General features: G+C 41.6%; 1 protein-coding gene across 1 annotated transcript in view; it reads left to right on the forward strand.

Annotated features, from left to right (window-relative positions):
• ADAMTS3 (ADAM metallopeptidase with thrombospondin type 1 motif 3) overlaps positions 1–10,289 on the forward strand; it is a 187,137-nt gene extending 176,848 nt beyond the window's left edge. The window contains 4 exon segments of the mRNA XM_073340380.1: positions 360–567; positions 2,041–2,158; positions 7,496–7,929; positions 7,931–10,289. Of these exon segments, the coding sequence (XP_073196481.1) occupies positions 360–567; positions 2,041–2,158; positions 7,496–7,929; positions 7,931–8,077 (907 nt within the window). The 3' untranslated portion in view covers positions 8,078–10,289.
• The last annotated feature ends 7,180 nt before the right edge of the window (positions 10,290–17,469 follow it).

The following is a 17,469-nucleotide window of genomic DNA, read 5'->3' on the forward strand; positions in this document are numbered from 1 at the left end:
CTCTGAGTACAATAATGGGTGTGTGTTAACTCTGATGGAAAAGTGCCATAGAATTTAACAGGGGTGAAACCAATCTAAAATGAAATCCAACAGAAAGCAGCAGTAGATGGAAGAGAATTATGCTCCTGCTATAGAATTCCAAAGGTTGGTTTTAACAATTCTATATAAAGATTCTCTATTAAATTCTACTGGATTTTTCCATAAGGGATGCTTAGTATTCCAATGTATGCCCCCGAGGCAGTGTGACTTGTATGTAAGCCAAGCAGAGCAGAATTTAAACAATCCCTAGTTGGTTACTGTACAGTGTGGTAGATAAATAGATTAATGTATGATGGCACTTTTGTTTTTAACCCACCCAGCTGGATAGCAGATGAATGGGAATACTGCACAAAAACCTGTGGGAGTTCTGGTTACCAGATCCGTACTGTGCGCTGCATTCAACCTCTTCACGACGGCGCAAACCGCTCGGTCCATATCAAGTACTGTAGTGGGGATCGCCCCGAGAGCCGCAGGCCATGTAACAGAACGCCATGCCCTGCGCAGTGGAAAGCCGGACCCTGGGCTGAGGTGGGAAAGCAGTATTCTACAGTATATACAGATATACGTATATCTTTGGAGCTGGCAGACCTTTCTTTAGCAGTAAATGAACAGCTGTACCTTTGTCGGCCCCACCTGCCTGCAGTGTAAGCACTGCCTTTGGGTTAAGGGCCTCTGGCTGCAACTTTATTGAATTCCAGAGTCTTAAATTAACCACAAATAGTGACCTGGAAGCCCACAGGGCTTGAGGTCTCCATAACCCTGAAAAGCAAAAGGGCTCTCACTCCTCCTGGAATTAACAAAAGAATCAAGCTATCAAAGCCTGCAAACCTAGGTGAAAAATTTCATACGAATTTTCATGAAAAAAAATTGTTCTCTAACTTCTCAGCACCGCTTTTGAGATAGCAGAAGTTTTTAGTTGTTTTTGCCTGCAGCAAGACTTTCTGGGAGTTTTTTTTGCCAGTTTTTGGTTTATAAAGAAACAACCGAGCCCTGTAGCTAACGGCTGAAGCAATAATCTTGACCTTTGACTTTTCTGGGTTTGGGTCACAGCGTTACTGTTCTCTTCAAAATTCGTACCAAACAGAAGTTACATTTCTGCTGGAAATAAATGCCTGGGAAGGGAATGCCCCTTTACCCTCTTTGTGGACTTCCTACATTGAGACTCTCAGTATGAGGAGGAGGCCTGGTAGTAAGGGTGCCAACTAGGAACTCGGGAGATCTGGGTTCAAGTCCCTGTTCTGCCACAGATTTCCTGTCTGACCTTGGGCAAATCACTTAGCCTCTCTGTGCTTCTGTTCCTCGTCTGTACAGTGGGGATAATAGCACTGCCCTACCTCACAGGGGTGTTGTGAGGATAAATACATTACAGATTGTGAGATGTTCAGATCCTACAGTAATGCCGGCCAAAATAAGTACCACAGATACATATAGCAACCTCTGTTGGGCTGCTACTTACCCACTCCTCCACAACATACAGAAGAGGGGGAGTAGTGCAAGGAACAGGGGAGTTATGTCTCTCCCCCACCTCCCTAGCGTAGTAGCTAGCACAGATGGGGAAGAAAGCTGTGCTAAGTAAAAGTCTGGTGCAAGTTATTTTCTCCAGAGCAAGGGGGAAACAAAAAATCAAATGGACTCACTCTGAGAATCACAATTTGGCCCCGGTCTGCTCCCTTTGGCAGTACAGCTTTGTGCTGCCCCGTACCCCAGCCTTTAATGCTTGGATTTTCAGAACAGACAAAAACTACTAGCAAAATTCAGAATATGTGACCGTAAAAATTAAACATTACAGGAAAGGAGGAACGGCTCTGCCCAACGGCTGCCCCCGAGGCAAATGTCAACCTCTGAAAAAACTCCTATCAAAAAAGGGAATTTACAACATACCCTGAAGGTCACCCATATCAGGCTATTCCAGACGATGTCGCCTTTGTGACATACCTGTAAGATAATTGCATGTTGCTGGAGCCAGGCATAACAGTAAAATACCTTGTATCTGTTCTGTAGTGTTCTGTGACCTGTGGGGAAGGAACTGAGTCCAGGCAGGTCACATGCCGTGCTGGTGACCAGTGTGATGGAGAAAAACCTGAATCAGTGAGGGTTTGTAAGCTTGCTCCCTGTAATGGTAAGTAAACTTCCTGAATAACTGCACGGGCAATGGGAGCAACAATCTATGAAGTCCTGTTTCAGTGTAGGATTTCCACATACTACAGAGGTAGGCAGATGCAGACAGAGATGCCAGGGCTAGATCTCATTCTTCTAGGCTTAACTGAAAGAACAAAACAAAAAGATTTGAAGTTCTAACAGAGCTTTCATTTAACAGCTGTGTTTTCTGGGCTACTGTGTACAGTACATGGTCTTTTGAAACAAGATGCAGTATAGGTACTGTGAATAGATGAATAATTTTGGGAATACCTAGCTTATACAGTGTTGTGGTGCTACAAAATGATAAGGGTACCATGTATTTCAATTGTCTCATGCTACAAAATATATCTGGTGTTTTAGACCAGAATTTTCTTTCATTTGAAAGGGATCCTGATATCTGAACTTTTAATCCTGCACATAATTGACATAAAAACAGCTAAACTCTGAAACTGACCATATGGAAAAACATGGCTGAGATCTTCAGTAACCAGTGTCCAAAGTCCACTTCTAGCCTCCTCAACAAGTCTGGCCTAATTTTCAAAACCATTGAGCACTCTCATCTCCTGTTAACTTCAGAGAGAGTTACAGGTGCTCAATGCCTCTGAAAATCAGGCTCCTCTCTGAGGGTGCCTAAATATTGAGTTTGAAAATTTTGACCTAAGTTCCCATTACAGACTCTTTCGCACTGATAATAAGGAATCCTGCTTTAAACACTAGGGGGAAGCAGAGCTTTAGCTACTGTACAGAGAAGCAGCATTACAATTCTTCTGTATCTTAAGGGAAAGATATTTCCTTATGCAGTGAGTTTTTTCTTTAGAGACTGAGACTTCCAAAATAAAAGAATGAAGCTTTGATCCTGCAAATTCTTATGCACATGCTTAAATTTACACAAGAGTAGTTCCAGTGACTTCTTAAACATGTGACTTAACTGCAGAGCAGGGGACCGCATTTCTGTTTCTGAAGTGGATCATTTAAAGCATAAGAGTCAGACATGCAAATGTTGAGGGGAAAAGCTTTGTATTCTAAGGGGACGCTGAGCTCTACATGTTACCTCTGTGCAGATCCCCAGCCCAAGGCCTATGTGCTACATAAGTCCCCATAAATGGGCTTATGTGGGACTTGAATGGACTCTGTAGTGACCATCTGTGCAGGGGTGAAATTCACCCCCAGTTAAAGTTCTTCCTGTTTTTATTTTATAAATGTTTAAAATACATCCATCACTCAGGTGGCTGAGTACATGAAGCATGTCTGGGTTAGTCACTGGGAGGTTTACAAATCCCTAGATTGATGCTCCAGGTAGAATAGACCGAACGTATATTAAAACATGATGAAACACCTATTAAACAAAAACTTAACTAGCAAGGAAAGCTACAGGGCAGTGCTACAGATTTAAGCAGCAGATGTACACTAAGCACTGAACTATAGGAAGATATTATACAGTGGTAGGGCATACATAATTACATGCAGCCAAATCATGCCCCTCTGTAGCAAAAGTGAAGCAGCTGGTATCGATTCTATTCCTCGGCCCTGCACGTGCTGCAGGTCTCTGAATGCCCAGGAACATATTCTGCCTGTGTGCCCAGCTCAAAGATTTGGACCATAATTTTTACTGTGGGGAAGATTGTCAAAGGTTCAGAATGGAATTAAGTGCCCAATTTCCATTAATTTTCATTCAGCCATTATAGTAGATAGTTCTCATTATTCCTCTGGGTCAGATATTCAAATAGAATCTCTGCTTTCCACCCAGTTCTAAATATGGTTTACAAATCATTATGCAGTTATGTTTCTGTGCACTACAATTATTTGATGATAGAATGTGATATAAACTCGTTATATGCATGCCATTTTGATAGATGCAATTATTACGTAAATATCTGATAATTCCATCATAATTAAAATTGGAGCAGTCACCGCTTTCTGAGCATTAAACTCTTGCCATGCAGTTTCAGAGGGTTCCCTTCAAGATTTTTTTGGTGTCACATAGAAAATTACCATTCTGTTTACACACCTCAGTGCTATATGTAACACATTTTTATTTCTCTTCCCCTGTATTTCATAATTAAAGACATCTGCCATCAACTTTCTCCTCCCATGGTCTTTAAATACCCTCTGGCCTATTTCTGGATTTAGTTAGATTTTCCTTTGGGGACACTGTCTGTAAGTACTGTACAAGCTTTGAGGATTGTATTTACTTTGACAATGCTGCCTTTTCACTGATCTGCAGCATACCTGTAGCATTCCCAAAAATACTTCTACGGTAATTGTTAGGCTGCACTAAAAGTATCCTATAGAAGCAATAAAGATGCCTTAGGGAGCCGATACGCTTTCTCACGTCTTCCTCCCCTAGTTATCATGAAACAAATAACAAAATGTGAAAAGGAGAATTTTTACCATGAAAACCAGCAGAAGGATACAACAGCCTATATACTGAATAAGAAATGGTTGACTAGGTGGTGCAGAATTAACCTAAAAAGTAAAAGAAAGGGACTACGTGAGTACACAGCTCAAAGATTGTACTTATTTCACTGGAAGTAGATAAGTACAAAATCAAATCTTTGCATTATACAATTGGTTTGATAAATCCAAACCCTCTAAAACCTACTTCAGTGAAATCAGCTGTCAGAAAATTCGAACAAAAATCAAGTGCATTGTCTGCAGGTAAAAACAAATTAATTGCTTGGTACTTTTTGATGTAGTTGGCAGCCTCTTCGAGGATGTCTGTGGAACTTGCACTTAAACTAGATGTAAATAAGTACATAAATTATAAATGTATTCTTAACATAAAATTTGCTATGTTTTCCAAAACAACTGCTTTTAAATAACATGGAAGCACAAGTTGTTAATTATTGGTCTGTGTATGCTACGCTAGTGTACATGCAAAGATTTGTGTTTTGACATTAGTGTTCTAGTTTGAATTATGAAAAAAGATCCTTTAATTTCCCATGCTGATGTCCTCCTCAAAAAACTTTTCAGAGGCATGATGGTGCTTCATAGACAGGGTTATTGTTCACTGCCAGAGTTGCAGATTGAACAATAGGTTTTCCTAGAAGCAAGGAAGTTTTTATCAATGAAGGATGTCAGGATTGAGCCCAGTGAATAATGAAAATGCTAATATTGGCATAATTTGTCAATGATGTTACTTTGTATAATTTTCTTGTATTTATGAATGATGAGCCGGCTCCTCAGCTGTTGTAAGTGTGGGCGGACCAGTATTGGAATCAGTGGAGCTAAGCTAATTTACAAGCCAACTGAGGAGCTGGCCCACAGTTTGTATTTTGAATTTTAAAATGGCTATTCAGCACCCTGTTGACATGAAGTGAGGTAACCTCCACACGCCCATGAAAAAATATCGCAGTGCAGCTGGCTAATTTAAGAAGCGACTGTACACCCCATCTGTTGCTTATTAAAATGCCAACTACATAAATACTAACTATGACTGTTGGACCAAAAGCTAAAACACACCTATTTGGTGGTTTGGTTTAGTTTTATCTTTGTCACCTCTCTAGCTTATAATTATGCCTTCTGCTATGTAAATAAAATCTGTCGCTATCATTGCAAATAAACTGTAGCACATCGGAAGCAGTCTGTTAACGTACACTTTGTGCTGGTAACTCTCAAAACATTGGAATAGTTGTTTAGGGCACCAACCAACTCATTTGGCTCTCCATTAAAGTATTTCACAAGAGTGAACAATAGTAAGTTTGTAAATTCTCAGCCTAAGGGGATCCAATCCTGCAAGGTGTTGGACTCCTCCTGCTGAATGCCCTCACTGCAGGCTCAGACCCAGCGACCCTGCTGTGACAGTGAGCTGCACTCAGGCCTATATGGTGTTCCATTGAAGCCAGTGGACGCCGAGGGTCTATGTGCATAATTCTCAATGCAGGATTGTGGCTTTCGGTGCCTATTCAAGAAGTGTGTAATTCAAATTATTTTTCTGGCTATAGAGGACTACATTTTATAATGTCAGCATGGTAAAAAGGCTGAAATTTCACAGCACACATCCATGTAAGCTAAATATTAATGCGATCAATGCATATGAAATTGAGCTATTATATATAAATTCAGTACAGTAGAAATTACCAACATGTTAGTCTAATATACAGGGCAGGGGGAGAATTACCCATCTCCTGATTTTGGAGCTCCCCAAGGAGTACTGTTAATTTCAGGTTCCTTGGGCCGAATTCTGCCCTGCTGTCTGTCTCTTATGTTCACAGAGACTTGCCAGAGGCATAAGCCAAGGAAGAATTTGGCTCCTGCCCCTAGACAGGACAAAAACATTAAAAGCCATTCGAGCTCAGCATAACAGAATTACTGAGCTGCTTGTACCTTGATATGGCTGATTATTGCTGACTGCAACATTCAGTACCTCTCAGGATTAGTCCCAGATCTGCAAACGCTAAAGCACGTGCTTTTCTTTCTTTTAATTCAGTTGGATTATTCCCACTCTGAAAATAAAAAGCGCACGTAAGTTTCCAGGGTCAGGGTCTTAGACCGAGAACAAAAAATGACCTCCACTAATTTACAACCATCATGCTGATTTTGTCCAGTGCGTCTGCAGCCTTTGCACTTCTAGCTAAATAACCCTGTTCTGTTGATAAGATATCTCATGCATGCTCAAAGGAAAACTGGCATCTTGTGTGAGCCCTCCCAGGAACGTACATCTCATGCACCAACCCTAGAGGAAACTTAAGGCTTATGTTTGGCAAAAGGATTGCTTGGGTTATCAGTTACATTTAGGTCACTGAAGACCTCAAAAACATGGTTCATTTAACTGCCAACATTTTTTTTTTAAAGAACACATGAAAAGAATCTTTCAGAGATACTACCCGGGATTTCCTTTCCTTCAAGAGAAGGTCCATTCTGGGCCAACTCTTGTTGACAGAGGGCAAAACCAGAAGGGATCATTTCAACTCTAATTATGATGATGTGTAGGACTGCATCTGCTATGGTGTGGAAGAGCTGCCAAATTTTATGCAATAGCATATTCTGCATATACTGTATCTCGCCTTCCCCAAGCATGGGTCATGCTTTTCTACATGCAGAGCGATCTGTTTTCCTGTGCAAGGGAGCCAACACTGTCAAAGGTGTCCAGTGATTTTGGGCACCTCAGTTTGTTGGTACGCAACTTTAAAGGGCCTGATTCTGAGAGGGAAGACGCTGCACACTTTCTGAGAATCAGGTCCCCTTTCAGCATCTCAAGTTGGGGCCCCCGGTCATCAGTCACTTTTCAAAATGTAGGCTTTGGCCTCTGAACTTTTGAAATGCCGCCCTGCATGATTTCCCCAGGTTTACAATCCATATTGTGCTTGTTTTGCAGATGAGCCCTGCCTGGGAGACAAGTCAATATTCTGTCAAATGGAAGTGCTCGCACGCTACTGCTCCATCCCCGGCTACAACAAGCTGTGCTGTGAGTCTTGTAGCAAGCGAAGCAGCACCCTCCCGCCTCCTTACCTTACTGAAGCTGCTGAAACCAAAGAGGAAGTGATGTTCCATCCTAGTAACCTACATCGGGCTTTGGCGAAGCCGACGTCTTTAGTACCTCAGCACGCAGAGGTTGCTGATGAGAACAGAAGTTCTGTAGGCAGGATGCCTCCTGTGGAAGAGGACATAGATGTACTTGTTTCTACATCAAATAGTAAGTCCAAAGGTGCTGAGTCTCCCCAGAGGAGAGCTTACCAAGCAGGAAATCAGACTTCTAGGCTGATCGCAATGCCATATCAGTCACCTACCAAGATTGGCAATCTGTCCCCATAATGCATCCGCCTTGGCAGCCGTTGTTCCCATGGTAGCAGTTAACAACACTTCTGCAGGTGCTCTTTCTCCAGCTAGAACCTCAAAGGAAAATGAGAAGCATGTTGAAAAGAGACATGCTTTGAGATCATCTACAGTGGAAAGATAAAAGTGAATGCAAAAAGGAGGATAGTAACAGAAAGCTTTTATTCAGGACACAATGGTGCGTGCTGCTTTCCAGAAGCAGGACTCTCTACAGATCATTTTAGTTGTAAATAAAAAACAAAAAGTGCTGGTTCACTTTCTAATTGCTGCCATCCTCCTACACTTCATTATCTGGTTAGCTTGAATGCATGGGAGGAAAGCACCAAAGAATATTCACATCAATGAAGGAAAGTTGCCGAGTATGGTGGTCATTCTCTAATACAGAGCCTATTTTGCACATCAGCTAATTGTTTGTTTTTATTTTTAAAAGATCACATGTAGGGGTGGAAAAAACACCACCACCACAAGAGGTACCAAAAGTTTACACTTTTACAAAATATTTTTGCAGTGGAACAACAGAATCCACGAGACTTGTATTGCTAATTTATCTATATAAACAAATATTGTATGAGCAAATTTTCAGCTGTTGTGTATATACTGTATATTGCAGAAAATCAGTATTATTTTTAAGAGTTTTGTGCTGTCAAACAATTGTTTACCTATGTTGCATTTCTGGAGGTTTACTAGGTGCCTGCCATTGAGTACTGCCTTCCTTACATTCCGGGAGTTGATTTTCAAAGCAGCATTTTAATCAAAAGAGGAGCTCCATTTTAATATAGATTACAGCTACTGACCGTAGGAAGATTTTTATTTTTAATATCAACAATGTGATGCTTTCTTTTTGGGGGGGTGGGGGGACACTGCCATCTGACTGGTCCAAACCTACTGGTCACCTACCAAAAAGTCTGTTCAGCAGCATAACACCTTTAATCACAGGTAGAAGAAACTGATCAAATGGGCCAGTGAAATCAATGCTAACACCCCTACCCTCTACTTAGCAGGCATTCATTAGGTCTAGAACTCGCAGTGCCTTCTCTGAATTTTCCTTTTGCCTAAGAGGGACAGACTAGTGTAGTAAGTGAAAAAGTAACTGTGTATATGTTGTAAGTACTGTACTGTTCACAAGACAAATGTGAGTTGTGTGTTCTGGATGAGCTGTTTGTTTCTGAAGCTGAAAGAGCATCACAGAGCTAGAATAGGCACTAACAAGAAGCAGCTGTAACCAGATTTAAAATGGATGCTTTTCCTGTTTAAAGCATGGATTTAAAGGGGAGAGAGATATTTATTTTTCAGCATGGTTCACCTTGAAATCTCCACAACCACAATGCATCTGACTGCAATAATTGCTAGTAATTTATGTCAATAACCATCTTTCTCAGTTCAACCAGTCATGCTCTCTCCTGTGTGTTGCTGTAAAGTACTTGTATATAGGATTGAGAACTAAAGATATTTATTAAAAGTTGAATTCTTGATAGTATTTTATGTACTAACTATTTACACTAATAGCAGTGACTTTTTTGCCAAGATAAAATAGAGAGATGTAATTAGACACATGTACGTGCTATATATGCGTAGAACAGAAATTTAAGCTAACTAAACTACTGTAGATGAATTGTTGATCTAATTTCTTTTTTAAAAAAATATCTTATGAAAATGTTTTTTTCTATTACAAGCATCTTTAGGTTTTTTAATAGTTTACTAAAGTTTGATGTGCAATTTTTGTGCTGTCTGAGCAAACTGTGTAATAAAACAGTGAATCTGTAGCACTAAAAACACTATGAAATATATGAGGACTCCATGGATCACATTTTGGAAACAGACCAAGAAGCGAGTATAGTAATTTGGCAGGATTGCAGAGATGACGTTAGAATGCAAATCTCTTTCAGGAGACCCGAAGGTAAATTAGAATGTAGGTAAATTAACCCTCAAAAGAGAATAGGATCACGTCTCTTTTGCATTATGATGTTTGTAATCTAATCCACTGAAGTATTGACTCGATGCCTCTAAAGAATTGCTGCTACTTTTATGCAAGGCTTTTGAAGGTCTAAAGAAATTAGCATTGGATAGATTGTGTACAGACAATCCCTGAGCCTCAAACAGACCAAAAGGATATGTGTTTGCTTTCTTGGAATTCCCCAGAAGCCAAATTCGCTCGCTCGCTCTTTATCTTTTACATATATACAATATGGATGTAGATACTCCTTGTACCTTTTTGCTTTCTTTTCTACCAAGCTAATTTCTCCTTCATTAAAGTGTACACTACTGATACTGTTTGTTGTATTGGGGAGCACCTAGCAATAAAAACTTTAACATGCCACTCTGTACTGTGGTTTGGTTTTTGGCTTAAGCTTCCTCTCCACAAAGTGGAGGCAGATTTATTTCTTTATCAGGCTCTTTGTCTTCTTGTAAAATATGAATTTGAACGTATTTCACTTAAATGGATTCAAAAACACAGCCAGCCTCCTGGGCCACCTTGAACTAGACAGCAGGCCTGGGGATACCAAACGGCAGTCACAAAGGATGTAGGGGCAGATCCTCTCCAATCCCAAGTTCTGCTCAGCACAGGAGGGAGCGAGGCTTCTTGTGGCTCCCTGACTCTGTAGGCCAACAGGTACCAGCCCCAACCCCTATGCAAGTCAGAGCAGCCTAGTCTTACAGTAGCCAGGTATGGTCTCCAAGGGTACATCTGCACTGCAAAAAAAGGCCCACTGCAGCAAGTCTCAGAACCTGGATCAACTGAGTTGGGCTTGTTTTACAGAGCTAAAAATAGCCGTGTAGACAAGGGCTCAGGCTAGAGACCTACCATCCTTGGTGGGTTTCAGAGCCCAGACAAGTCTGACCCCAAATGTCTACACCGCTATTTTTAGCTCTGTAGCCAGAGTCCTGCAAGCCAGTTGACCTGGGCTGTGAGACACGCTGACATTGCCTTTTTTTTTTTTTTTTCAATGCAGCCATAGCCTAGGCCATCTACCAGCTGAGAGTCTGTGGAAAGCACCAGTGTACCACCCCTACCACTTTGACATGCCTTCTAAACTTACTCCACCCATCCCCTGCCAGAACAATTCTCAGCTGGCCAGGGAGAGCTTTTAAGTTTGCACCACTCAGGCATTGGATCAGGGAACAGTTCCTGGACCCCACCCCCACCCCCCCACACACAATTTTTTAGCAGATGCATTTGTAGGTTTCAACCTTCTGGCACTTCTCCCTTTTTTATACTTTCAGTGCGCAAGGGTTATGATCAGAGGCTTTTTAGATGTTATAATCCCCAACTTTCTCAGTTGACAGGTAAAGATTTCTAACTGCAATTGTGAATCTAACCCTTAATTTCTCTGTGCTGCTCACGTCTTCACTTTTAAAATGTGGATAATACTTCCCTGCCTTATGGTGATGCTGTGAGGATACATTCTTTAGTGACAGTAATGAATAATACAGGTATTCAGATAATACAGTGGGGGCGTTAGCATAACATGGAAGCATTAGATGTAAACTTAGGTTGTTACTGCTGTATGCATCCTGCAGTACTGCAGAGGTAAAGATTTCTAGTTCAGCCTTTGCTGTTAGAGTTTAGATTGATGAACTATGAAAAAAAAAAGTCCTAAAATTATGCATTCCAAGAGGGTCCTGCAAAATTCTGATGATCTTTCACAACTATGTTCACTTCTAAAGTCCTGAGTTCAACATTCGTGTGACATCTAATCAGCATTTCATTTGACATGTAGTTTTTCCCAAAGAGAGATTACCTTGTGTGCCACAAGTGTTCCATATGTACCGCCTCTGAGCACTATCGGACAGTTGCCTGAGTTTCTGCAGGATGCACTGAAATAAACCGGGTTCGGCAGCATGAGAGGTGTGGACACACACAGTGTAGCCACGGTTGTGAGACCGATAGGCTGCAATGCAGACACAGCTCAAGCCATGTTTGGTGTAACATGGTCAGATGTGAAAGTCTTGAACTGCATCCCAAAGCCCAGTAGACAGATCCTGGCTGTTGCCAGACTGCACGTAAGCAGTGAGATCAGCTGACAATTCTATTAAGTTTCTGTTGTGAATATATTAAAGATGGTAACAGTCTTTACTGATCTGCACCTGATTTTGCTAGCTCTACTGGGGGATATTTGGGTTACAATTATTTATTCTGATTTTTCTTAACAAAAGCCAAAATCAGAAAAAAGAAACGATCAAGAGGTCATGTCTTAGTCATTGTATTAGTTGTATACTAGCAATGGTTTAGTCTTAAAACCATTGGATTGATGTATTTATTATTCACTTCGGCATATAATCATCTGGGAAAGCGTTTGCTACTGTATTCAGTCATGAATGATGTTTCTTAAATATGATCCTCATGGTTTTAAGCCAATGCAAATAAGTCTGACCTAAGCATCTAATCGGAATTGAAATCCTGCAGAGAGTAATGAATTTACAATTGCATAAAAGAGGATTTATTTTAAAAGGATTCACACCCATTAAAAACCTCGCTTGAATGTTAAGAAGCCTGATTAATAAAAGTCCAGCACTCAAGCTGTTAGGATAAATTACCTGCAATTAGCAATAACAAGGGTGGTAAGTTTTAATATTTTTCCAATTGTGGAGACTCCAACAGAGTCATAGCTGGGATTTGTCATCTTAAAGGGCCAACAGCTAATATATCTATCCCATGAATTGTCATCTTTCTGAATTGGGAAATATAAATTGTAATATTTCTCTTGCAACCTCAAAGCGTTATCACACATTATCATCCCAAACTGTCACAGTTTCAGAAAGACAGCAGTCAGTTTTCCATGGGATAGATATATTAGCTCTTGGCCCTTTAAGGGCAGTAGAGAGAAATTCTTGAAACTTAACCCCTGGACCATGTTCTCCCCTCTGGTTATGTAAACAGGGTGCCCTAAAGCTTAAGTGATTCCCTAGGAAGGTACCAGAGCACCATCTAGGGCTAATTTAGGAAGACTCCTTTCACTTTAGGACTTCTGAAGCTACATAGAGCATGTCCAGCTTTAGGTAACTGTGAAGCTGTATAAAGATTAATGTAAAGTCCTGTTTTTCCCCAAAGAAATCACATATCATATATTTTCCTAAGTAGCCTTTCTGTAGGATCACAGGGTTTCATATGAATTGGCACCTTGAACCATAGTGGAAGAAAGAACAAAAGCTTTAAGTTCCATGTGAAAAGCTATGATTAGAGACTATTAAGGTAAAGAAGTGCGGCGTCAGAACCAAGTGAGTCTACTGGACTAACTAGCAATATTATAAAGGCACCAGTGTTGATGAAAATCCATGTCTTCATCAGGCTGTGAAAACACAGAACTAGGCAGAAGAACAGCTGCCGAGGCAAAGGGCACTGATTTCACTTGCACCAGTTTGAAGTCAGCAGAGTCAAACTGGATTTAGTGGAGTCACTCTGGGTTTACACTTCTGTGAGTGATCGTGCCAGCTATGTTAATTTAAGACTCCATCTTGCAGGACGTGAGAGCGGTGAGACACTTGTAAAGCTGCTGAATGTGGTGCTTTGTCACAATCCATTAACTGAAGGGTATGGCTATTGCAGGCAGGTGACATAGCAGGAATCCTCTGCCTAGCATGGTCTCAGGATGCAGGATGGGAGAGGCTTTTTCAGAGGAACTCACTCTGCAGGGCAAGGCAGGCCAGGCAGAATGTCAGCTTCCCTGCACACACCATTTCCATTCACTGGATTGCTGTGAAACACCTACGCCCTCTCTTGCCCTCTTCGGCCCTGCCCTCCTTCCCGCCTCTGCTCCCCAGTGCCAAACTCCCAAGAGCTCACTCACATACAGGTTTGCTCCCTTTGCTGAGCACTGCGTACATTTCTCCAAACTGTGCCAAAGCCGCTCTGCAGGGACACCATGCAAACATCGAGACCTGAGTGCTTTGGCTTTCCATCAGCCTGCAGGATCGATCTGTAATTTAGGGGACAGACATGCTTTATGAGAAAACGTCTGTGTAAAAACATCAGCCTGCAGGGGCATGGTGCGCCTTCCTTTGCTGTGCTGTCTGGATGTCAAAGGACAAAAGTCTCCATCAGAAGGAACATTATTTTATCCAGATCGGCGCTTTCTGGAGGGTGACTGATTGGCTGAAAGCAAATAGATATTTTTTTGCGCTCCAGCATGGGAAAGGAATCTTTGTTTGTGAGTCCTTGCTTAAGAAAAGTCACATCTCATGAAGCTCAGCTGAACAGCATCAACCTGTGACTATCGCCCAGCCCAGAGTGTCTGAAGGGATTCTGCCGGCTGGTTTTGCTATTCTAATTCTTGGTGGAGTTATAACACTTGCAGGGCTGCAAGAGAATATTAAGGGCTTTAAGGTTTTTGGATCCCATAAACTTTCTCTGAACATATGGGTCTCTCATTTGGGACTGGTTTCCCCTTCCCCTGTACGTAGAAAATAAAGTAATAATCTCAGTCCAAGTAGTGTCTGTCTGTATTTGACACCACCCACTACGTGATGCAGCTCATCTGGTATGTGATCAAACATGATGACTGAACACTTCCTTGTAGGCAAATGAACTGTAGTCTTCAGAGAAGTTTTCTGTTTTGTAGGAACATCCAAAGGCGTTTGGGGTAGGAAGGTTGGTCCGGTGGATAGAGCACTGGAATGCAGCTCAGGAGACCTTGGTTGTGTTCCTGGCTCTGCCACAGACCTGATGTGTGACTTTGGCCAAGTCACTTAATCTACCCTGGCTTCAGACGTTCCCCATAGGTGAAAGGGAGAACACTTTCCTATCTCACAGGGGTGCTGGGAGGAGAGAATTCATGGGTGCTTATGAGGCACTGAGCCCTGCAGTGATGAGGGCCACACAACCACCAGGGCAGATTTCTTCTTTTTCAAATGGATGCATTCCTTGAAGTCACAGCTTTCCCATTATAATGAACCCCTCACTTCTCTCCATGTGCTGTAGCCTGAATCCTCCATGAAAGGAGTGAGTGGTGCCATAAGGTGAAGCAGGGCCATGAATAGGATGCCAAGAAATAAAGTGAGCAACCATGGGTAATAAGGATGTACCTGAGAGCCTTGAGATTACAGCCGAGCTGCCCTCAGAGCACAGCCACATTTGCTATAACTGTGTATATGTGCAGTTGTTTCCAGCAATATTTCTGCACACGGGATGTTTCTCAGAGGCAGGCCAGGAAAGCCATCCTATAGACTCTTGGCTCATGGCTCTTTTCAGAGAAGTAATGAAAGCACCAGACCTTGCCTTAAATAGTTTACAGCCTAAATTAGACAAACAGAGCATACTTGGGCCTGCCTCAGCACCTGGTGATAGACTAGATGAACGCTCAAGGTCTCTTCCAGCCCTACATTTCTATGATTCTATGATGAAAGTACAAAGAAAGCAATGACCAAGGGACAGAACACATGTGTAAAGGAATCCCTTGTACCTGCCCCCTGATCCTGAGGCAGGCTCTTGTCTATTGTGCACATTAGAGGAGCCTCATGACTGCTTTAAACTATTCAGTTGTCTATAGCAGCTTTCTTCTTTTAGGTGATACATTTTTATTTTGAAGCTGGTTATGGGATTTATGGGTACTTCACAACAAAGCTTTTCAATGATAAATTAGCACATTTGCCTATTTTTATTCTATTCTTTGGCCCATTAAGAGGCTGTGCCCACGGTCTGGACAACCCATAATTGATGAGGACCACATTCTGAAAGAACTCTTTCCCAAACCACCTCTTCTGGCCTTCAAACAAGTCCTCCACCCTTGCCCAGCTCATCATCAGAAGGAAGCTCCCCACAGACCAACTCCAAGCGGTATCGGACCCTGTCCGAACAACAGATGCAACACCTGCAGACATGTCTCCACTGCTATGATGATCGATACCCCGCTACAAAATCCGTGGGTCCTACACATGCTTATCCCAACATATGGTGTACCTCATCCAGTGCATTAAATGCTTCCACAACAACTGTGTGGGTGAAACCAGACAATCACTATGCTCTCAAATGAGCAGTCACAGAAAAATGATGAAAGATAAAAACACAGTATCACCTATGAGTGAACACTTTTCACCAAGCAATCGCTCCATATCCGACCTCCCAGTCCTTGTCCCCAAAGGAAACCTGCATAACACCTTCAACAGATGAACCTGGGAACTTAAATTCATAACTCTGTAAGACACTAAAAAATATGGACTTAAAGACATTGGTATTATGGCTCATTACAACAATTTGTAACACAGCCGACTACTTGCTATCCCTTATTTACCTACTTCTTCTTTAAGTGGTCTCCTACAGCATGCATGAATCCCTTATGCTTACCAATCTGTCCTAACTTTTATTTAGCTGACAAACTCTGGTTACCTTCCCTAGACCTCAAGAAGAGCTCTGTGAAGCTTGAAAGCTTGCCCCTTCCACCAACAGAAGATGGTCCCATGTACCTTGTCTTGCTCATATCACCAGACCAACACAGCTATAAGAACACTGCAAACAGAGAAATTAAAGGCAGATCTGGCCATTTACAAGTGTTTGATTAGTCCCGCCCTTATATTTACCAATTTCTGATCCATAATTGATAAATAATATGATAAATGCAAAGTAATGCACATTGGAAAACATAATCCCAGCTATACATATAAAACAATGGAGTCTAAATTGGTTGTTACCATTCAAGAAAGATCTTGGAGTCATTGTGGATAGTTCTCTGAAAACATCCACTCAATGTGCAGTGGCAATCAAAAAAGCGAACAGAATGTTGGGAATCATTAAGAAAGGGATAGATAATAAGACAGAAAATATCATATTGCCACTATATAAATCCACATAAACTCACATAAAATACACCCACGCAGATGTAGTCGCCCATCTCAAAAAACATACATTGGAAAAGGTTCAGAAAAGGGCAACAAAAATGATTAGGGGTATGGAACAGCTGCCATATAAGAAGAGATTAATAAGACTGGCACTTTTCAGCTTGGAAAAGAGGCAACTAAGGGGAGATCTGATTGAGGTCTATAAAATCATGAGTGGTGTGGCGAAAGTAAATAAGGAAGTGTTATTTACTCCTTCACATAACACAAGAACTAGGGGTCACCAAATGAAATTAATAGGCAGCAGGTTTAAAACAAACAAAATGAAGTATTTTTTCATAGACTGCACAGTAAACCTCTGCAATTCCTTGCCAGAGTATGTTGTGAAGGCCAAGACTATAACAGGGTTCAAAAAAGAACTAGATAAATTCATGGAGGATAGGTCCACCAATGGCTATTAGCCAGGATGGACAGGGATGGCGACCTTAGCCTCTGTTTGCCAGAGGCTAGAATGGGCTACAGGGGCTGGATTACTTGAGGATTACCTGTTCTGTTCATTCCTTCCGGGGCACCTGGCATTGGCCACTGTCTGAGGACAGGATACTGGGCTAGATGGACCTTTGGTCTGACCCAGTAGGGTCATTCTTATGTTCAGTTTGAATGCCCCACACAATGGGATCACACCACTTTGCAAAGGCAACTTTCTGACTGCAGAGCTACAATTCATTTGCAAATTTAACACCATTAATT

Source organism: Lepidochelys kempii, chromosome 4 (assembly GCF_965140285.1).
Source record: "Lepidochelys kempii isolate rLepKem1 chromosome 4, rLepKem1.hap1, whole genome shotgun sequence".
Classification (NCBI taxonomy): domain Eukaryota; kingdom Metazoa; phylum Chordata; order Testudines; family Cheloniidae; genus Lepidochelys; species Lepidochelys kempii.